This window comes from Mus caroli, unplaced genomic scaffold (assembly GCF_978045245.1).
Source record: "Mus caroli unplaced genomic scaffold, Mus_caroli_1 scaffold_15, whole genome shotgun sequence".
In the NCBI taxonomy this organism is placed as follows: Eukaryota; Metazoa; Chordata; class Mammalia; order Rodentia; family Muridae; genus Mus; species Mus caroli.
This window is the reverse complement of record NW_028227270.1, coordinates 18,548,847-18,572,786: the sequence shown is the minus strand read 5'-3', so window position 1 is coordinate 18,572,786 and position 23,940 is coordinate 18,548,847. Positions and strand designations below refer to the sequence as shown.

At 42.3% G+C, this 23,940-nt stretch overlaps 1 protein-coding gene across 11 annotated transcripts in view; it reads right to left on the bottom strand.

The window, feature by feature from the left end:
- Mast4 (microtubule associated serine/threonine kinase family member 4) overlaps positions 1 to 23,940 on the bottom strand; it is a 593,693-nt gene that overhangs the window by 76,554 nt on the left and 493,199 nt on the right. For all 11 annotated transcript variants that reach the window (XM_085830879.1, XM_029468311.2, XM_085830875.1 and 8 more), the window contains one exon: positions 3,193 to 3,262. In XM_085830879.1, coding sequence (XP_085687005.1) covers positions 3,193 to 3,262 — 70 coding nt within the window. The remainder of the gene's footprint in view (positions 1 to 3,192; positions 3,263 to 23,940) is intronic.

Sequence of the window (23,940 nt, the reverse complement as noted above, 5' to 3'; positions counted from 1 at the left end):
GCTCTGAGGTTTATCCAGGCAAATAACAAGTAGGCAACCAGGAGATGCTGATGGCGCTAAAGGCCACTAGATTGCCAATGAAAGCAACAGCAATTTATAATGTCTCAAGGCCCCAGCTTCTGGCAAAGGTAGTGACATCATCCCCTCCATCTTACCATCAGATAAAAATGTTAAGTGATCCATAGCCCTGCAGGCTTGAGATTGTAGGGACTGAGAATCTTTCATCCAAAGTTCTTTGGACCAGAAATTTGGTTTAGAATTTTTGACTTGTTTTTAAAAGATATTTCCAAACTCACTACACATCCTTAATCTTAAATTTGAGACATTTCTAAGCATCCCACCGTTGCTCCGAATATTTCAATGGCTCTCAGTAAGTTCCAGTACGTTTGGAGACCACTGGGATGGCTCATAAATAAAAGTACTTTCCACGAAAACCTGAATACCTAAGCATGATCCTAGAAGCCACGCATCCTGTGGCACACCTGTGAACACACGTGCATGCACACAAATGCATACGTATACATGCAGACAGAGAAATAGACAATAACATTTAAGTAGTAGGGTTTCAAATTTGGGGATATTTTGGATCTTGGATTTTCAGATTAGGTTTCACATGTGCTAACAATTAATAAGATGAAGTGTTTCCTTGTCTCAACATGCAATATTGTGATGATTTTTTTTTCTTTTCGTAGGTTAAAAACTGCCGTGGTAGGTTTACTCATAGATCTGTAGTTTACAGATACAGTATGTGGCATCATCCTTTATAGTCTGTAAGTGGACTATTATGTTACTAGGGGTGTAACAGGGAGAATATTGAACAAGGAAGGTCAGAGATAAGCCTAACCTTTGTGTCTTCACCCCAGAATGATTTCAAAGACGGAGCCCCATTTCCTCTTTTGGGCTACATTATAAAATAATGAAATGTTAAGAGCCTCAAATTACTTCTTAAAGGCTCAGTGACACACAGCCAACAGGAGGCAGTGGAGACCCCAGGCAAACGGTCTGTTTCCTGAGTGGAAGTCCACCTCTAAAACGTAAGGCAGTGGCAGGTGTTAGGTAGAAAGTGCTGATCTGAATTCTTATAGTGTACCCAAAGTTCTATTTACCTGAAGAAAATTTTAACACAAATCACTCAGGTTCTAATCAAAATTAATGGTTTCTGAAGAGTGTGGAAGGAGTCCCAGCTGGTAGTTCATGCAACATGAACCGAGGGTCTCCAGTGATAATCCCCTGTCACGGTTTATGGTTTATTTGTCAAAAATTAACATGCTTGGGAGGTTGTGCCTTTTTTTTTTTTTCCATAGCGCAGAAGCCAGATTCATCTGTCCTTCAGTCTCCCACGTAATGATCAGATGCTCTTCATTTTTATAAATCAGGCAGGATTAAGGGACTGTGGCTTAGGCCATGTTTTCATACACACTGCAATGTGATTTGCACTTATGACTCGGGGTAATGGAATGCACCCACACTCCATTTTGGATTACAGAGGGCACTCTGTTTATCGACCTTCAAAGTTTTTCCTCCCCACTTGGAATAGTGAACCATCAGGAACTAACAGTCACTGGGCAGACACACAATTTCTGGGGCCAGTTACCTTCTGCATTTCTTTTGCAGTATAATACTTAGAAGAAAAGCTTAATTTAAAAAAAAAAAAAAGAGTTGGATCTCAGAGAAGATCCAGGTGTAGGTCTCAGCAAGCTCTTTGAGATGCTATCTTAATCATCCTTCTAACTCAGCCCGCGTGGGATTCAGAGCGGCCTTGAGCATATGATGGGAAATGACTGCGGCAATGAGAGAACAAACATTCCTCTTGGATTGGGACTTAGTGTAGACTCTTAAGCATACAGAGTTCTGGAAAATGCTGCTGGAATCTTAATTACAATACAGAGCTCTGAAACTCCTTTTCTTAGGATTTCAGAACATAAAATGGATCACATGCTGACAAGTGTGCTCATTAGTGATGTGTGGAGGAACAAAGGCACGTATTCTGAGACAGATCTATATGGTTTGGGAAATGCTATCTGAATTCACTTTGGGGTATAATTAAGTCTCTGAGAAATTCTTACAAATCAATGGGACATCCAGACCATAAACTAAATTTATTCTGAATATTTGGAGACCTGAAGGGGCATTTTGCAATCTGTCTTTCCTGGGTGGAGGAAGCAAGCCACATATGTGAGAAGAGAGAAGGATGTTTGACTGAGAAAAACATACTAATTCAGAATCCAGAAGAAAGGGCTGAGGCTACAGCAAGGGGACCAGCCCAGGAAAAGCTTGGATGTTAAGGGTATCAAGTAAGGACACTTCCTCTTAACTCAGTTCCCTAGGAGCAGAGGCATAGCTAGGCCTAAGCATTTGCTGCCTAATTCTAAGTATAACAGTAGTAGAAAAGAGCTCCAGATATATTGGCGCATGCCTCTAATGCCAGCATCTAGTTATAACAAATACGTGTCATTAAAGAAATCTTTAAAATTACTTTCTGAAAAAAAAAAAGAAAAAAAAAGAAAAAAAAGAAAAAAAAAGAAAAAAAAAAGAAAAGCTGGGCATGGTGGTGCACACCTTTAATCCCAGCACTCGGGAGGCAGAGGCAGGCAGATTTCTGAGTTCGAGGCCAGCCTGGTCTACAGAGTGAGTTCCAGGACAGCCAGGGCTACACAGAGAAACCCTGTCTGGAAAAAAACAGAGTTGTTTCTTCTCAGCTCTGTCATTCAATTGTTCCCAAGTTCACACTTTGTATCCCAGAGTCTCACTTTTACAAAAAGGACAACATATGATAACAACAAAAGCTTTAACCAGGACATCAGATGAATAGTGCCTGCATAACAACATCTCAAAAAAAAAAAAAAAAAAAGTCAGTAAAAATCTGTTCAGGCTGAATCATGCTTGCTCTAAAGATGGGAGAAAACCCAGAGAGAAGGACCTCCCTGCCTTCACGGGGGCTCACATTTAGCAAAGGACCAGGAGAACTCTCTAATGCTACGACAGAAGTCATCATGAAACAGTTAAAGCCAGTGTGTTCAATGTAACAAGGTCCTTTGGTTGCAGAAGGCTTTATGTGATAATGAAAAGGCTCTCACAAGACAGAACCCTGAAAGAGAAGGTGGGAGGAGGATGGGGGTTGGGGGTGGGGGGGACTCGAGCAGAGACGTCCCGAGGGACCACTTTATGTCCCACTCAAATGGCCATCCTTACCTCCTCGCAAATGAGAAATGGGCTGAGGCACTGGGGGAGAAATTCCTTGGACTGTCTTGAGGGCTATTTCCTGTGGAGAGAGAAAGAGAAATGAGCAACCTCATTTTGTTTTTGTACCATTATCCATATCCAGAATCTTCTTTCCAGTAATCAGTTTCTTTACAGTTCTACAAAATAGCATTTCCTCTAATAATGTTTCAGCTTTGCCTCGAGCAGGGATCTGGGAAACGGTTGAGGTGGGGTTGTGGTGGGGGTGGGGGTGGGAGAACACTGAGTTCCAGCACAGCTTTCCAAGTGAGCCAAGCAAGGGAATACACACGGTCACCACTATAACCTAAACATGTTGGTCTGTAGAATAATGAGTACATACACGTTCAGTGTTATGTCTTCAGAAGCTAACATTTACGTAGGAGGGAAGCTCAGGCTGTCCTAGGAGGTGCTTTTTATTTTGTGGCAGGCAGCCTTGATATGAAAGAAAGAAAGAAAAGTCTTGAAAGGGGGAGGCTTAGATTCCAAGGTATACATTTAAAAGAGAGTTGTGTCAAGACTAATCATAAAATATGAAGGAGAATCCAGCCATCTGGACCTATTTCTAAAATGTCTCAGGGTCTATCAGCATGGCTGGAAGAACCTGGCAGGATTAACCCTCCCCAATATTGTCTTCAGCAAGCCCCATGTCTCTAAGCGGCTGGAATGTGACTGGCCAGGCAGAAGATTCTAAAAGCCATGGCTACAGGGAGATGGCAGCACTCGCCTCTCCTTGAGTCCTGCACAGGCCAAGAAGGAGCATGGACTGCACACAGGAAGGAGGGCAGCTCCCTGGGGGCTTGTTACTTTCTCCATCAGCCTGCTCAACCTGCTGCTGATCATTGACAAGGCTTGGCAGGCAGCTGGCGAGGGCAAGTTCAGGACACTCCAGACCACGCCGCTTCCCCTGCATATTTAATGAGACGCGCTGCATTGTGGGAGGACCACTTGGGAATGGAGCTGGTTTCGGGAAGGAGGTGAGAAAAGGCTGCAAAGTAGCTCTGTAGTTTCTTGAAAAGTGGAGAGATAGATCGGGGAAGATGCCTTTTATCCCCAATAGTACCACCACTGCTGTGGCACTGGCTCAGTGAGAGTGACCACTGTAGCCAGCTGTAAGGAATGCTGGCATTCCTCAGAGTCCTGCCCAGCTGCAGGAGGTAAAGGATTTGTTATTAGTGTGCTAAAGAAGAAACAGCCTAACACCTAAAGGACTGTAAGTTTAGTGTTACCTCGAGGACTTCTTACACTGGCTACATCTCCACTGAAAATTTTCAATTAACTTAAGGTTGCAAATTTTATAGTGTTGTCTTCAACAGATGCTATTAACTTTATGACAGCACAATCAAAGCCATTCAACGGGGGAAGCGCTGAGAAGCCGTTTCTTTATAGAGAGCCAGGCAAGGAGCAGTCCCCCTGCCACAGTGAAATTTATCATGTCTTTACATCTGCTGTTCCCGGGGCCCCTGGAGGAATGGATTTTGCTTTTGCCGTCCAGTAATCCAGGATTCATTCTGTCTGTTTATCTACACAGCAAATTAACTTATTTTGATTTCTCTCAACAGCATTCATTTCCCCCACTCCTAATTTAGCTTGTGTGTCACCCTCTGCATTCTGTGAAAGAGCTCAATAATTTCAAGATGGCTGAAAGCCCTTGCTTCCTAAGGGGGTAGCATAATGCGTGGAATCATTGTATAGAGGTTGGGGTTGGTTTTTTGTTGTTATTGTTTGTTTTAAGTTTGGGAATATATTCATGTTGCTTGTACACCATGGAGAGCAAACGACCAGTAAATTATTAGTTGTAACAAAAACAGTTGCTTACTTGAAGCCAAGACATTCTGACAACAGTCCTTTCTGCCTCATTCACAGGAAGAAAATAACAGATACCAAGGGAATCTGGCCCGATCCCTAGCCTGTCTTCTCTGTACAGAGAGCTCATAAGCTGAGGGTTCATGTGGAGTGGAAACAGAGAGTTCATTAAACACCAAAAGTGGGGGAAAAGGAGAGCTGGGAGATGAGCATAAAATGGCGGCCGCTAGGAAGCCAGTGCCATTTTATTAAACACACATGATGATCTTCAAGCTTGAAGACAGCTAGCCAGAGACAGACTGAGAAGATTGATTTAACTCTGTCCTTCAAAGAAATCCAAGCTGCCATTGCCAAAGCCTCCATTAACCATCCCTGGACTTATAGCTTCGCTCCCTGGGCTGCCTACCTAGGTATGATCGAAACTTCATTTTTTCCCCCTCTCACTTGGTCTCACCCTGCCATAAAAGCAGACCCTAGATTCCTTTACCTTCAGCCTCAGGTCTATGGGGCCATCTGTGTATCTTAACAACTCTGCAGCTCTATTTGTTCAAATGTAGGCTGAAAAGGTGAACTGAGATGTCTACAGCATTCACAAAGCTGTCTGTGAGTTGTTTAAGAACTAGACTGTTTTGAGAGATGGTATCAAGCATTTTTGTCAATGTGTGGACATTAACAAAAACATCAGAGAGAACTTCAACAAACTATGATGACAATAATACACCAGTAAGTGGTGTAATGTTTTGTGATCATAGCTATACATATAGTCTATCTAGGTTTTGACAAGACTGACGTTTGCTGGGGGAAAAGATGAGGGTGGGGGCGTAGAAAGAATTGAGATGGTGTTATGTGTTGTTGTTATAACTATATTATCACTAAAGTTCTCTAAAGCATTGTAAGATATCAGAAGGACAGGGACTCAATGGCAGGGCAGTTCAGCAAGCTTCAAGTAAGATGGTGGATGGGGATCTCAGGGAATCGGAAACAACTGAGAGGACACTAAAGTGGTCTCAGAGATAAGCTCTCTGGCGATAGCAAACTCAGAGTGGTGCAGCCAATGACCCATGAACTACACTCATCGGTACCAGGTAGTGGGAGGCTTTAGAGATGCTTGGGTACACCAAAGGAGATGGAGCTGGACCAGCACGTGCAAGGGCAAGAGAGAACTTCTGCGGTAAATCAAGAGTGATTGGTGACACAGGAGAACCACGTCATGGAAAAGACAGAGCCCAGAGCTTGCCTGGTGTCAGCACTGTGGTAGAATGGAGGAACAACATGCCAGAATGACCCGCTGATAGAGAACCTTGAGGGGTAGGTGGGGCTCAGGTACCAACACAGGAAAGGGTAAATGTGCACTGTACAGATGATTGTTAGACACTGAACAAAATTCAACTTTCTTTGGGGAGAAATGGTAAGATTAGCACATTAGAGCTAGAGAGGTCAATTGTGGAAGGTTTTATTTTTACTTTAAACCAAAAATGTCCTACTTTTTGGTCTCTCGAGCCTCAGCAATACTATTTTGTTATACAGTGTCCTAACTCTGAGTTTAGGGTAGATGGGTTCATGCCATTTATGCTCTATGAAGTCCTCTCTGTTGAACGCATGAATGGCGCTTCCTGAGAAGAGAGCAAGACAGATCGAAACTGGAGTCCTACACATGACCTTCACTCCTTGCACGCTGCTCTCTGAATCCATCCACCCATCTGCAAAGCAATACCTGAGAGACTCTGAGAGTAGAAACTGGTGCCAGTTAATTCTCTGCCCATATGTGCGGCACTTGCTTGTAACTCGCATCCTGCTGCTCCCGGGATTTGCTGGCTCTTGGATGTTTGAGAGCTCGGACACTTTATGGACTGCCAGCATCACTGCTGATGCTCCAACCCAATACAGTAAGCCTTAGCAATGGTCAGGCCTTGGGTAGGTAATTAACACCACGATCCCCATAAGGCAGAGGGAGGCACGGCTAAGACGCAAGCAGGGTATCAGAGCTGCGGTTACCTAACGGCACGACATGGGGTGCCTCATTTTGGAGGCAGTTATTGTGAAGAAAGTGATTTCCAGATTAATTAAATTGTTTGATTGCTTTGTAATTAGGATGAAGAAGTCCTGCGTCTTCGCCACAGAGAAGCAAGCTGCAAATCTTTTTAAAAGGCATATGCTTTACCCACTATAGATTATTAATGTGCTTTTAATAGCTATCTGTTCACAGAATGACAGTTTATGACGCCTCAGTTTTCTTTAAGGACAGAGGGAATCCAAGAATTAATGACCACTGCCATTTGAAACTCCTGGTGGATCAAAGAGCAAGCGTCCCCCACCTCCCACCCCCATTTGAATCCTAATTCTCATTACTTGATGATCCCCTTAAATGAGCTGTGATGTTTTGCACCATAACAATCAGTGTGGTGTTTTTTGAAGGCTTCGCCGGTCCTCAGCAACACGTGGCCACTGCTTCACAACCTTAAGACTATAGTGCACAGCGCCAAATCTAGCGTCTCCTTGCAGGAAGACTGGCTGCATAAAGTGGGGGACTTGCAAGATTTACATAGGAACCTCCAACAGAAGGAGTCCTGTAAAATCAGAGCTCAAGTCGCCAGCAAACTTCGAGTGGATCCCAGTAGTCCATAACAGGTGATGTGTAAAGGAAAGTCAGAGAGTGTCCTATTACTTAGACACCTGTCTCCGAGACACTGGCTCCTGTCCAGATATAATTGTGGAATATTAATTAAACCTGGGCAGCTGTTTAGACCCTAAATAACCAAGGACTATCTTTGATTGGCTGACAATGGTATGCTGTGCTAACTGTGGGCCCGTGGATAAAGGACACCAATATCCTTGGGTGTTCAAGGCAAGCACAGATTATTCACAATGCATTAAGGTTTTCTTATAATGTGGGATTTCTCTGCCTAAACCTGGCCTAGCCAGAACCCACTGCCCACTGCCTAAGTCAGGCAAGAAATGTTTATTAATCCTCTACTTCACAGAAGGGAAGGACATGATAAGATGTTTCTAGCTGTTCTGTAACAGTGGACTGCAAGCAGGCTAGGCAAGAGCAGGGAGATCTGATCTGTCTGGATGCTGGCCACACAGACAAGGGAAGTACAACAGTTTGGATGCAGCGACTGCAGATCTTAGGGAGGTACTGGCTAGAAAACCACAGGATAAAGGTGGGAGATGAGCAATCAAGACTAGCTTATTATACATCTGATAGACAATCAGTGCTTTAGATCATATCATCAGAGAAGCCCTTCCTTGCGGTAGATGGGATCTAACACAGAGACCCACAGCTGGACTGTATGCAGGGAGCAACAGACTTTGGGTCACTCATCCTAAATGGGATGTCTCCATTAAAGCCCTGCACTCTCAGGCTCAGGGATCTCTGTGGAAAAGAAGCAGGGGTGGGGGTAGAGGGAATTATAAAAGCCAGAGGTGATAGGTGACTTCAAGGAAACAGTTTCTTCCAGATTCAAAAGAAAGGATGCACATACAAACACAAAGAGATTGTGGCAGCACACCAGAGGCTGATACTGGTTAAAGCCAGCTAGGGCTCCAGAGGGGAAATGCACTCAACTCCCACTCCTAAGCAAGACGCTATCTGTAACCAATACTTGCTGGCAAAGAAAGATAATAGGCTCTCTTCAGTGGGGTCTCAGTGGGCATAATCACACTTCAGGGTAGGCCCTGTTGCCTGGGAGCAGTTGACCAACACAAAATGAATGAACTCATGATATCTTTGTAGATCTTTTTGTCCCATTTTTGCTTTGTTTGGGCTTTTTTTTGTCATTTTTTTTTCTCATTTTTCTGAGGGTTTTGTGTGTTTCTTGGGTTTCTGTTGTTTTGTTTTTGGTTTTACTTGTTTCTTTTTCAGAGAGAAAGAGAACACAGAGTTTGGTGGATAGAGTGGTAGGGCAGATCTGGGAGAAATTATGGGAGGGGAAAACATGATCAAAGTATATTATTTGAAAACTTTTTCTTCAATAAAAAAAATTTAGCGGATAGAACATTTTTAAGCTAAAAATAAATAAATAAAGGGTTTCGATTCCAGGCAAATGGACAGACACTGCTATTAGCTGAGATGGGGGAAGACTGAGGAAGGGCACGGTTTGGGAGCAGCAGAATTGGGAGCAAGGCTTGGACACCCAGAGTAGCTTCAAGTTATCTGACTTACAGTGGCAATACTTCAGACAGCTGGAAATGCATCTAAATGCCCTCACATTCATGAGCATGTGACATCGCTCTCAAAGGTAGCAGTATTAGTGTCACCTAAATGTTTAATAACTTTGTTAGAGTTTTCTTACTATAATTGAGAGAAAGAATAACTTTTTTTTTCTACTTCAGGTTACGCAACGCCTAGTGACTTAGTGTTGCTGACTTGTTTGCAGACCTTCAAAGCAGTTGACAGAAAACAAAACAAAACAAAAACCACACAGAGAAGAAAACTTTGAAAGCGTAAAGATGAAGATTCAGGTAATAACTGTAACGGCTCTGTCTCCTGCAGGGAGTACAGTGACTCACACATTATGTTCCATCCCTGTCTTCCTCTTGCACATTCACAGTCCTAAACGCCAATGTGCTCTAAGTCAGAGGTTCTCAACCTGTGGGGCCCTGTCCCCTCTGATAAACCTCTATGTCTAAAAATATTTACATTATAATTCAGGACAGCGGCAAAGCTAGCTAGGAAGTAGCAACAATGGTAGTTTTATCATTGGGGTCACCACAATATGAAGAACTGACTGTATTCCTCAAAAGGGACACAGTAGTAAGAAGGGCGAGTACCACCACTCCAGGTAAATATGGGGATGCACAATAGAGGTGTTTGACTTCTGGGTGCCTAGCTTGGCTCCTGTTACACAGTAAACTTGAAACACGTTGCTTTAGTTTTCAAATTCAATTAAAGTTCTTACTGCTTAGTACACTGAGTTCCCTGTGAGAACAGATAGCAGATGAACAAGACACTGGGACAATAACCTATTGACAGAAGCAGATACAAATTCTACTCATTTCAGATTACGTTGCAAAACCCATTCTGGACCTGTAGCCATTTGAAGAAAACATTTACCTAAACCAAAGCCTTTAGATGCATTAAAATTACTTAGATGAAAATCTCTCCATGATGGTAAATTACAGTAAATATACTGTTTGACAACAGACTTCTGATTCTCACATACGTAATGTTTTTCAGGGAGTGATGAGGTTATAGGGTGGAAGACATGTAGGGAGTGGAAGAGAGACTCCGTATGAGGTCAACTCAGTGTCAGGAGACTCACAGATGTCTATTGTCTCTGCTTCATAAAGCTATTCCTTTGGAATTTGTGTCCTGTGTTTGAAATGCGGTGGCATTGACACGAATCCCTCGGAGAGATGCTGTAATGGGCTCTTGAGAATGTTTTAGCTTTCCATTGACCCTTCCTTATTACTCTGAATTGATGTCACATCTCAAGGTGATCCCTGGTAAAGACTGGCGAATGGTAAGAGTGGTGAAGAAAGTTGGTTTGGGGGCTGTATGTCTCCTCCCCTCTACAGTACTGCATGCTCTCAGCAGTAGAGAAGAGATTACTTTCACCCTTTGTTTAAAGATCCTGAGCTCTGTTAGTAAGGTCAAGGAAGGGGAGGCAAGAACACAGTCACAGGAACAGATATTCCTAACTTCCATGCAATTACATGGAACTTGATTAGTGCTATTAATCTCAGATAACTAATTAGTCCCTGAATCTGGGTAGTCCTGAGTTAAAGAATACGGCCTTGTGTACAAGTTATTATTATTTTTCTATCTGACAGGAAGGGATTTCAATTCCTTAACATAATTAGATACAAAGAACTTCCCTTTTATCCTAGGAGAGGGGGGATGTTATCAGGAAATTGGTTCTTCGACTGTTAGCTCCAACTGCTAAGTAATTTTGAGTCTGAACAGAGGCATTTTAATGAAAGGCTGCACATTCGTATAGCTTCCTAAATGTACTGTAAAGGTGACGCTCATTTAAACCTTTCCCTTTTAGCTCCCTTTAGTTAGAGAGTGAATACTGGAGCTGAGCTGGTCCTCCCTACTTAACACATTCTAAATGTTACTATGGAATCCAGTGGGCAGGAATCTCATCAACACAGCAAGATATAAGTGAGGGCTTTTCTCTGAAATAATCATTGTTTGGGCTGGAAATTTTTGCTAACCTATTTCTTCGTAAGAAAATTATGTAGAGTGAGATGAGTTTTACAGGTCTGAATTCCTAGTGTCAGTTCATAGAGGCCACACAGATCAGGGCACCCCCCAGGCACGGACACTCGGTTCCGACAATGCTTCTCACACTTTTCCTTTACATTCCCTTAGATCAGAGAAGGAAGCGTTCTCACTGGGGGCTGCATATGAAAATCAACTGGGAAGCCTCAAAGATGCGGTTGCCCACACCTTGCTCCACTCCCCTCGAACAAGACGACTGCAGGAGGCATATCTTAGAACTTGCTCGTGTCTGCAGGTGACTTTAGAGCTCCTCCCTAGGACATACCTGGCTTTCTGTTTCTTTGCCCAATTCACTCTAAAACTCGATTTTCCAATCTTGGGTATATGAACTCAATGTCCCTTTTACATATTCACCCTCCTCTGACTTCTAAGTCAGCTCAAAAGGGCAGTTGGACCTGAAATGCCTTCCCTAGCAACACAAACAAATACATATTTGCCATCTCAGCACTTTCAGTCGCACCTGCCCACAGGGGCTCTCTTGGGTAAATAAGATAGAGAAATGTTCTTGTTTAACAAAGTATTCCAAGTTCCCAGTGGGTTCCTGAAACCACAAATAAAACAAATATTGTATTATGCTATGATTTTTCCATATTCATACATACATTACAATATAGTTTAACTTATAAGTTAGGTACCAGAACAGATTACTAATGTAATCAGGGTTGAGATATGAAGTATTCTTTAAAAAGATGCATGTGTAAAATGTAAAAGGCTTGGTTTCGAGTTGGTGTCACTACTGAGAAATGACTGGGCCATAAAGACTTGGGTCTAATCAGTAGATTTATTCATTGATGAATCATAGCTTAATGGGCTATTTAGAGATGGGTGGGCAATAGCAGGTCATTTGAGGTGTGACTTTGAAGGGTAAATATGTTGTTGCTGGTCCCCTCTTTCTCCCAATCATATTCTCCTTCCCTTCCTCCTTCCCTCCCCTCTCCCTTTCTTCTCCTCCTTCTCCTCTTCCTCTCTCCCATCACTCCACCATGAATCGAACAGCTTTCCTCTGACATACTTCTGCCAGGATTCTGCCAAGATGTTGCCCGTACCATAGGCCTGTAGTGATGAGGTCTAGTGACCATGGACTGAAATCTCTGCAACTTTGAGACCAGATAAAGCTTCTGTTTCCCCAGGTATTTGTCACAGTTAACAAAAAGATGCCTAACATCACCACCACCACATCTACTGTAGTGGATAACTTTTTTATTGCTTTAGTAAACAGAGAACTTAACACCCTCTCACTAAAAGGAAACATTTTTCAGCTTTTCTTTGTCTTCTCCAAACTGGGGCCATTTTTTCAGGAAAAGACAAGACACTTAACTCTATGCCTGATGATGCTTCAGACAGCGATCCGCAGAGGGACATGACTAGGAAGAGATTAATGGACAGGAAACACAGACTGATGCTCTGGCAGGATATGGCAGAATGGCAGCCACTTCATCCTCCTCCTTCAAGGGCCAGTGAAGAAGCTACAAACCGTTTACCTCTGGGACTTCCATGTAATGTTTCTTGGTATTTAAAGTCTATATTTAAATTTAATATTGAAAGTTCACTGCGGCTGCCTGAGGCCACAGAAAGCAGAACCATGGGGAAGGGGGTTACATCATCTCTCATGTGTGATCACAATTCTCCTCTACAGATGCCCACACATATCAATGTCTGCCTTCCTCTAAAACAACAGTTCTCACCCCCCTTGGGAGGGGCGTGTTGAATGACCCTTTCCTGTGGGTCACGAATCAGATATCCTATATCAGATTTTTACATTATGATTGATACCACTAGTAAGATTACAGTTATGACGTAGGAATGAAATAATTTTATGGTGGGGGGGGGTCACAACATGAGGACCTGTATTAAAGGCTCACAACATTAGGAAGGTCGAGAACTACTGCTCTATAGCTAGATCATTCACCCTACATGAGTTAGACTATGTGTAATTCATACATTCCTGGGTTAAGACCTAAATTATTTTTAAAACATAGGTAGGAAAAATGTTCAGTAACTATAGACTTTAATCATTTTAGTCAAACCATATTTTCATTATATACATCACTTAACAACTCACAAGCAACAGCTGACTTAAAATGTGTCCCGTTCGTATTCTTCATTTTCATGGCCTATTACTTTGTGATATTAAAACAGTTACACTTATTAGGGCAGTGAATACCAATCCATCCAGCTCGGTTTCCACAAATGATGCTCAGAAGCAAAGGAAGGCCATTTAATCTAATCATCGAATTATTTCTTGTAGAAAATATGCTCCATAGGGATACATATGCTCATTTGGGTCCACACTCTGCTATGTTCTGCACACTCTATTGTTTGCCCATGACGGTTTTAGTAAAGAACCTTAAAATAATTGAAGAGTGTAGTGCCAGGAGTTGGTTCCAAAAGGTCCACAACCGTGACACCCTATACACACAAATACAAATCCTTTGAGAGTACTATCTTATGAATTCACAGGCAGCAATGACATGTTGAGCCCTTGTGGTCTTCTGTGATGTCATGAGCCAGAGAAGAAGTTGTGACTAGCCTCTTAAAGGTATTCTGAATGGAGATTCCCCTCCAATAACTATGACTTCACTGATACTGAGTAATTAGTTTGAGTTCTAGTACCAGGGATCATTTCCTCCTTATGGAACAGGTCTTAAGTCCAATCAGAGAGCTGTTGGTTACCCCAAGTTGTACATGGCTCTACTTCACCCGTAGGGTTATCATGCCATGCTGGTCTTTGGCATGGTTCACAGGCACCACAGTTGGGGAGGACTTTGCTTGCTTCCCTCCTTGAAAGCTTGCATGGGAACTTTCTAGTACCATGAGAGCTAGCTAGGGAGCACTGCAGAAGAGAAGCCAGAAAGACTGGAAGAGGCAGATCAGGGAGCTTGCAGTGAGATTGTATCTCTTAGCAATGTCAGAAGCTACACCCATAAATTCTCCCCCAAGGTGACTGTCCAACAAGAACACCACCAATGGGCGTGCCAAAGTGGATGGGAAAAAGCCCATGAGGCCTCAACCCTATACAAAGAACTGCAAGCAACTGAGAAAAGCTAGGAGTGGTAGAGGTAGTCGTCCACGGGGAAGAGCAGATCAAGTGGCTGTCCAGTCCAAGTGGTCAGCCCTGAAAACATACATACATGTAACATTATAGGAACTGAGTGGGTTTTACTTGGGAATGTATATATGCAATAACAAATTAGTGTGTGTGTGTGGGGGGGGGGTGGAGGTGGGGGGAAGGCCATAAAGGAGAATGGGGAGGGAGGAAAGGAAATGTAGTTATAATCTTAAAATTAAAATAAAATAAAAATCGTACTGGAATTCCAAAGACCTTCTTTGAATGAAAAGAACATGCAAGTGCATATTTTGGCATCCAAATTAGATGACAGCTTTTCTTAGGCGTCGCTATAGGCTGAGCATGACTAAACTCAGAAAGCCAAAGAGCAATGACTCCCAGTGCTCCCTTTGAGCGAGGTTGGCAGGGACGGTGGGCAAAATGAAATGCTAACAGCTCTGGAGAGAAGGTTTAAGCCAGAGCTTTGTATTCTGAAAAGAATCCAGAGACCAAAAATGGCCCATGTTAGGATCAATAAAACATACGAAGGAGTGTTTAATATCCTTAGCCATCATGGAAATGCAGATTGAAAGTACATCACTATTTTATTGCAGTCACTTATAATGGGCGTCATTAAGAAAATAAACAACAAATGGCTGGCGAGGATGAGGCCAGGAAGGGCAATGACACACTGGTGGTGTGAATGCAAATGACTCTCCACTATGAAAACCAGTATGGAGGTTCCTCATTAAAGTAAAGTAGAACTACGTGTGGCCAAGTTCGATTCCACCAAGAACATATCCGTAGGGATCTAGATCAGCCTACCACAGAAATACAGGCACATCCACATTTCCTGCCACAGTAGTTACAGCAGTGGAGGTGTGGAATCAGCCTTCATGCTCATCGGCGGATGAGTGGAGAAAGGTGGTGGCCGAAGAAATGGCTCAGTGGTTCAGAGCACTTACTGCTCTTGCAGAGGACCAAGGTTCAATACCCAGCATCTATTTCACATGGTTCAAAATTGCCTGCGTCTCCAGTTCCAGGGCATGCAAAGACCCCTGGCCTTTGTGGACACATGCACAAACATGGTGCATGCACACAAACAGACACACACACACAAATAATAAGTCTTTAAAAATAAAAATGTGGTTATATACACAATGGAGTTGATTCATAGAGAGGAAAAATATAATTTGACAGAAAATGGATAGAAATAGATCATTCTGTTCAGCAAAATGCATAAGACTCAAAAAAAATAAATATTGCATGTTTTCTGCCAGGTGCTGGACATACATTACATATGTGTGAGAGATATGAAAGTAGGAGGACAATCTGGAAAAGAGAAGAGGCCTAAGAGGCAGACAATTTATCATATATAAAAAAATGAATGTTAATTTAAAAAATTGTTTTAAATTAAAAAGAAATGACCAGGATCTATGGGTGTCAGGTCCAGCATGGTTCAAGGGTCACCAACGAAAATACTGTCACATTCCCTTCTGTGGGGCTATGATGTGGCAAACACTGACCACAGGGCTCTCCCACACCACACATTTCTATAGCTTTGAATTATATTACAGAAGCAATTCCGGGCACACGACAAAGAAAAATGTAAACAATTCAGGTAGTTAAACAAAAAGATTTAAAAAAGAAATCTCTCAAAGCTGCTGACCCTCTCATTCTTTAATTCACTCAAAAGAATTTATTTTTTAAATTATGGAATTATGGTTCTAGGAGTGGAGCCCAGAATCTCATAGGCCAGCTTCCTAACCCAGCCTCTTGCTCGGATACTCCAGACTCTTTTCTAGTCTTTGGGCCTGGCCTCCTCTATCATTCAGACAATCTCTTACCAGAAATACGGTGTGTATCACGACAGCATGAAATGTCCACATTAAAAATACCCCAAAGATTACAGCACCACATTTAGTGTTTCACGTGTTTATAACTTTTAAAGATTCTATGCTAGGTGGCTGTTCTCAATAATCCGCAATAACTCTTCATTTTCACCCTTCCAAATCTTTAGCCCATCATTTTTCAGTCCCAAATAGAATTCTAATGCGTACACACCACAGTCTATGAGTGGATATCTGTGCTGATGGGGATGTTTTCATGATTCCCTGAGGATCTGCTGAATGTTATGTGGCTGTATCCCAGATCTAAGTCCCTAGAAGCAGAACTACTGGGTAGGCTGCCTACATGGGGCTCAAGAGCCCTGTTCCTCTTCAAGAGCGCTGTACTGATTTGCCTCTTACTCGGCACACAGGCCAGTAGCACCCCCCCCCCCATACACACACACACACACACACACACACACACACACACACATTTCAGCTAGCCAATTATGACATTACTTTAAGATTTTGTCTACAAGTAGATGAGAATCACTTCTGACAAGTATCTGCTGAGGTACAGCATTACAGTTATATATTATGGGATGCATGTTTTGCTCTACACTTTGCTGTGATCATCAGAACTAAAGCTATTAGCAGATGCACCATCTTGTTCAGCACTGTTGAAGTGATTCTGAGTGAAGCCAATCACCTTTTAATAGGATGACCGTTTGTATTTTTTTTAATTATTTTATTTTACTTGACCTGTATGGGTATTTTGCCTACATGCCCGTCTGTGTACAATGTGTATGCCTCATGCCCATGGAGGTTAAGAAGAGGGCATCAGAGGCTCTGGAACCAGAGTTATAGAGGTTGTAAGTAGTCATGTGGGTCCTGGGAATTGAACCCAGGTTCTCTGGGAGAACAACCAGTGCTCTTAATAGCTGAGCTCTCTCTCTCTCTCTCTCTCTCTCTCTCTCTCTCTCTCTCTCTCTCTCTCTCTCTCTCTCTCTCTCTCTCTCTCTCTCTCCTCCTCCTCTTGTGCTTTTTTAGAACAAGGTACCTGGCTCATTCTTTATTCTGCTGGAGTTTCTACTCCTCTTTGTTTTCCACACGGAAGCAACTCTGTCAATATACCAGAGCTGTGTTTCTCATTTCTCTTTGTCCTTTTGTGTGTTCAGGATAACTTCCCCGGGAGAAAACCTTATGAAGCTTATGTATTTTCCTTTATGATTATTAGGTTTTGAACATTGTTTGGAAAGACTTTCCTTCCTCAAAAAAAAAAAAAAAAAAGATGATTTCCTAAATGCATCCACACTGTCTCCTCAGATTTTTATGGTTCCTTTAAAAACACATTAAAAAGCCAAGCGTGGTGGCACAGTTATGCCCAGCACTTGGGAGAGAGAGGCAGCTGGAACCCTGCTCTACGTGGTGAGTTTCAGGCTGGCCAGGGCTACATAGTGAGCTCCTGACATACATACATACATATATACATACATACATACATACACACACACACACACACACACACACACACACACATACCAAGAAAACTACTTAAAAATCTCTGTGAGTGTTACCTGGTATAAGATCTAGGGTAACTGCCCCAGGTACCTCTTCCCAGATGGTTAATGAGTGGTCATAGCAACTGTATCATCTACAGTTTTCCCAGGGATCCTACAGAATGCCCTGGGGCTCTTGGAGTGGTTAGGTGTCACAGTTGTGGAACACTGGGGGTGGGGGTGGGGGTGGGGGTGAGGGGATGATGGATGAAGAGTGGGGCCATCTGGGAAAGTCCTCAAGGCCAAATTCCAGGTGATTCTTCACCTGGCTGAAAGTCCTATTTTATCAAGGACTCCGGGAGGTTCTTATGCACACCAGACCTCCCAAATCTTAGCCTTTGAACGGTGATCTTTAACCCTGGCTTCACATTCAAATAGTCTGGGGAACCTGGGATACCCCAAAGCCCAAGCCACACTGTAAACCAATTACATGAGAATGGGGGTAGGGGGTCCCTGCGACCATCAGTCATTTCTAAGGTTTCCCAGGTGATTTCGGTATGTCTTCAAGTTTCCGATAGCCATTTTAGATTCTGCTTTAAGAAAAAGGTAAATTTTACAGCTTAAGTTATCCTCCAGTCTTACGGTGTATGGGGATTCTCTAGAGGGCCTTTTAAAAGATGCACACCGCTGCCAGGTCAGACACCTGGAGTTTCACATTTAATTGGTCTGGAGCCTGGGTCTTTTAAGCTTCGCTGTTGATTCTGATGCATGCCAGGTTTTAGGCCCCAGAGTGGAGAAACTCTCTTACTGCAAACGTAGCTCAGCCACCCAGATGGATAAGGACCCCTATCCTCCTGTCTTAAATCTGGGGTGGCACTGAAGGAGTCTATATTTCTAAGTAGCTAGCTCCTGCTGCAGCTTTGGTTCTGAAAAACCCCTACGGGAACCACACCACTGTGTGTAGTAATCATGAGTGTTTTGCTTTAGTTAAAAGATATAATAAAGTTCCTGGTTGGTTTTGACTGATTGTTTCCTTTTAAAGTCGCTTCAAGGTAGAAGAGAGAGTGAATGTCAGTGGGGCATAGGAAATGAGAACATAGAGAAGAGGACTCCCCAGTTTATAGTTCGTTTAGAAGTCCTGAGTCAATGGCTTTGACTCTGGACAGGGAGTCTATGTCTAAAACACACTTTAGAAAGGAAGGTTAGGTGTGGCGGCACACATGAATAATGTTAGCCCTTGGTAGATGGTGGCAGAAGAATCAGGAGTTCAAGGTCAGCCCGGGCTACCAGACACTCTAACACAAAAGTGAGAGAAACAGAATTCTGATTTGTGTTGCTAAGTGGATTTGGTTGCTAATGACAGGAAGAGAGTAGACAGACTCTTTTTGATGCTGGGTAACCCTTGGATCTGAGATGCTGGTGGGGCACAGATGGAGAAAGCCACTAAACGGAAACAAGCATCTGTGTTGAGGAGCAAGGTCTCAGCTAAAGATAAAGCTGTAGGAAGATCGGTGCACACTCAAGTGAGAGAAGGTATATTGACGGGGCCAGTGATGCTGTCAGTTACCCTGGACCAAAGAACAGAAAGGTGCCGGCATAGAGATTCAGAGAAGAAAATAAAGAGAAACTTCTTGATGGTTAAATGTGCAGGCTGCTCAGGCTGAGTTCTATGTTCGAGCATGTGTGTGTGTGTGTGTGTGTGTGTGTGTGTGTGAGAGAGAGAGAGAGAGAGAGAGAGAGAGAGAGAGCAGTCAGTGGAATTAGCCACAGGGAGATGATAGTGGGTCTCCTCTAGGAGACCATTAGGATCATCAGGTATGAAGTTCCAGTGTTGTGCTGCCACCAATTAATCTAGGGCAATGTTAAATCTGAACGAGCTTCCCAGGGTGTTTGAAAAGGACTTGATGACTGTTTTTCAAAGACAGATAATAAAGATAATGAATAACAACATCTACATTTGGTTATTAATTAAGCCACAATTTCAAAGTAAGAAACTTCAAATGTTATGTTAGTTAATAATATCATGGTGTGATTTTAAAACCCTGTATTTAAAACGTGCTATCAGCTGTAAAATGGATAATTCCTAAGTCGGGGTTTAGCTTTTACATTTTATGATACCTACTGGCTGAAAAGCAAAATTTCAACCTTTCTCCTTTAGCTCAGGGGATTTACAAGCTGTTAATCTTTACAAAGAACAAGTTTAATCAGGAATGTTGAAGCGACTTATTTTTGATTAGCATATATAAATACCTGAATACATGTGTGCATTTATTTAATGACATAATTTTTCTATGCAGCCTTCACTAGCTTCACACTAGAAATTATCTTGCCCCACCTCAAGTGCTTGGGTTATTGGCTTCTGAATAACACACTATGTGATATATATATATATATGTATATACATATACATATACATATACATATACTTATCACATATGTATTTCTATGTTATAGTCAAACATGTGCATACAACATGCATTGAAAAAATTATAGAACGTTTTGACTAAAAAGATAAGTAAATTAAAAAATGGTTTTATTGGTTTTCGTGATGCTTTCAAGAGAAATGAACTCACCTAAAACAAAAAGTCATTTTTATTCAGTAATAGATGCCATCAAAATCATTCCAGCCCTGGCTGAGCTGCACTGCCCTGTAGCAGATGCAGGCTCAGAGTGGACGGTACGTGGAAGACACTGACATCTGCCCATCACCACCATGGGGCTGACTAAAGCAAAACGGAACCGAGGCGGGAGGCTCCGCATTGTTCCTGATCCTGGGAAATGCCGCCCATAAAACTGTTTAACTGTTAAACAGGAGGCAGATGGTGAGAGGAGAAGCAAGCACACGTGGGATTATTCTGCTAAAACATTTAAAACCCATATAAAGGAATTGCTCACTTTTAAGATAACCTTTTAAAAGGGGGATGCGAAAGGTAACACACGGTCATGATGGAAGGCTTCGGAATTGTGTTAACTAATAAAAGTGAAAGACTAGTCCTTTTAATATATGTTTGTGATATTTTTACTAACCTTCTTTTGTATGGTGTAAATATGCATATACGAGCACATTTAAATTGGGTTATAAGCCATATTTTTTTGTGTGTTCTGCTTTTCTATATGTAGGAGGCAACTACAATTCTCCTACATACCATAACATATTTACCATTTTTTTTTCTTGGTGCTGTGGAGTTAGTCCGGGACTTAACACATGCTAAGGGCACTTTCTTTCCCTGCGCTACCTGCTTTGCCCCAAGTGATGGATAACACAGGTACAAACTGACTCACTGTACAGGACAACGGTTTACTCATCCCTCTTCTCTCTGTTCTATGCTTAGGTTAACTTCAGTCTTATAGAAGTATAAATAATGCTGCCATCAATATCCTGACTCGTGGCTTTTTGGGTATTTCAGTATCATTTCCTTATATTATGCTTCCTAAAATTCAGATAATAGTTTAAGTGGTATGAACTTTTCTGGGGACTCTTGTTATAAAGGTCACGGCTCTCTGGGGAATGACCAATGTGACATCAATGTATGGAGAAATCCATGTCTCTATACCATCACTAAAAGTGAGTAGTACCAGGTTTATGTTTCAGTGTTTGCAAAGCACATGGGAAAGGCGGCTCATCGTTTTGATTTACATTTATTTGATTAGTGAGACTACGCTCTCATTTGGTCGCCTATTGTTTGTATGTCTTTTTGTCTCTTTCCTCTTCTGAGGGCTCTCTCTTCAGGCCCTTTGTGCATTTACTTAGTAGGGGCTCTGGAATGTCTCATGCATTCATTTTAGAGTCTCAGAAGTTACCAAGACTGTCTTCCCGTTATATTTGTTACTGATATTTCCTCGGTTATGTGTTAATGCCTTAATTTTATTCATGGTGTTTTTAAATTTACAGAATCTATCTAAGATGTATGTTATCTTCTTTAAGCTATAGGTATGTGGATATGAGTGGAGGGTCAGCGTGCACATGAAGGCCACGGAGGCCGGAAGCAGCAGATCCCCTAGAGCTGAAGTTCCAGGTGGTTGTGAGGCACTGACGGGGCTTCTGGGAACCAAACTTGGGCCTTCTGCAAGAGGAGTGAGCACTCATCACTGCTGAGCTATCCTGCTGGCCCAGCAGTTCTCAACCTGTGGGTCGGGAGCCTCCTGGAGTAGAATGACCCTTTCAAAGGAGTCACCTAAGACAGTCAACAAACACGGATTCTTACATTATAATTCCTACCAGTAGCAAAATTACAGCTATGAAGTAGCAACCAAATAATTTTGTGGCTGGGGGAGAGGGGGCAGGTTACCACTTCAAGAGAAACTGTATTAAGGGTTGCAGCACTAGGAAGGCTGGGAACCACTGCTCTAGCCCCCTAACTCTTAATATATATAACATATAACATAGCCAATCTTTCCCACCTAGACACTTCCCTACTTTATTATGCTCAGGAATTCTCTCTCTCATACAGGAGAAAGTATACCACTTTATAATTTATATTACACATTCAAGGCTTATCATATTAGATGTTTTACATGCTAGTTTTTGTATTTCCGGGTTTAACTTTTACAGGTAAATTCAAGTTACATAAAAATTGTTTTATGTGTCATGTGTAGGGTGCTCACAATTTCCTTATCTTAGGCAAGTCAGGTGGGACCCACTGAATTCATCCAGCTAACCCTCTCTACTCAGGTTTCCCAGGTGTGCCCTGAAGTGACCCTGTCAAGACAGCATGCTGTCACCATGGTAAGCAGCCTCCATCTTAGGAGGAGTCCCCCATCTTGCTTGAGTCCTGTCTTCCATAGGTTGATGCCACCACCCACACTGCCAGATGTCCTTGTATTTAGAAGACAGACACAGCTGTGTTTAGCTAAGCCTAAACACGACTTAGGAACTGGAGAAGGTTGTGAGGCTCTGCCTAAGGAATCGACTTTGGTGGCAGAAGAATGGTAGAAGTTTTCCTTGGTGATAGTCACGAACATGTTTAATATCCCAGCACTTGGGAGGAAGAGGCAGGTGGTTCTCTGTGAGGTAGAGGCCAGTCTGCCAGCCTGGTCTACAGAGTGAGGTCCAGGATAGCCCAGGGCTTCACAGGGAAACCCTCTCTCAAACAAACAAACAAACAAAAACAAAAACAACACGTTTCCTTTGGGGGATATCACTGTTAGTTTCTAGAACTCAGAACCCTGAGCAGCAGTACCTGTGGCTCCCTCTGCACTCTGCTATCTCACAGCCTGAGTGCTCTTCCAGGTTGCAGAGTTTCTGGTACTCACCCTGGTATTCCTGAATATTCTGTGATCTATCACTTTCTGCATCTCCTCCAACATGTGTGCTTTTAGAGATGGTAACAGAGTTAGAGAGACACATACGTGTGCTCATGAACTCTGATGGGAAGTCTCCCAACATTTATCCTTTTCTTCAATGAGGATGGCATGTCATTCTTCACGATAACTCAGCTTTTAAATAAGGTTCTGTTTTTGATTCTTGGTTTTTTTTTTTTTTTTTTTTTTTCATAGCAATCTCTTTCAAGACTCCTGGTTTTTATGAAGCATACTTCCTGCTCTTTGGGGATGTGTGGTGGGAGGGTATGGGAAAGAACACAAAGTATTGTCCTAAATTCATTCATTTCAGCTGTAATTATTTTGAACTGGTTATACATGGTAATACACAACACCATAGTTTCTGTTTCTCTGTCTTGTACACAGCTAACCTCAGCACAAGTTTAAGACACACCTGCTTAGCTCTCTTGCGTTATCTAGATTATTTATATCACATAAACCTAATAATTTTTAACATTTTGGACTTAACACTTCAGTTCCGTTTTGTGTATTACTTGATCCTGAAGAGCTTCCGAGAATAAAATTAGATACCAAAGAGGAGAGATTTTCAGAAAACACTTTTAGTGTTTTGCTAGAATAAGATAATGGCCATTAGTCTAAATTAGATGGTTTATGTGAAATATGAAATGCTCCAATTCTCATTTTCTAAAGAATTTTTAGTAGAAATGGATGACGAATTTTATCAGGTGCGTTTGCAATATCTACATAGACAAGCGTTTGGCCCATTGCTATGTTTTAATATTGTTCATAGTTAATCAGCATCCTGGAGATAGAGCCCTGTTATTCTTATTCTGTTCCACTAAACGTTAACACTTACATTTCAAAATGTAGATAGGTCTGTAATGTTCCTAACTCTCTACTGTGCAGGTTTTGTTTTTGTTTTTGTTCTTCTCTTTTATGACATATGAGGAAATCATTGCTGCTTCTCATACTGGAAAATTACTCTCTTAAAATGTTTACAGGGAGCCGGGCGTGGTGGCGCACGCCTTTAAT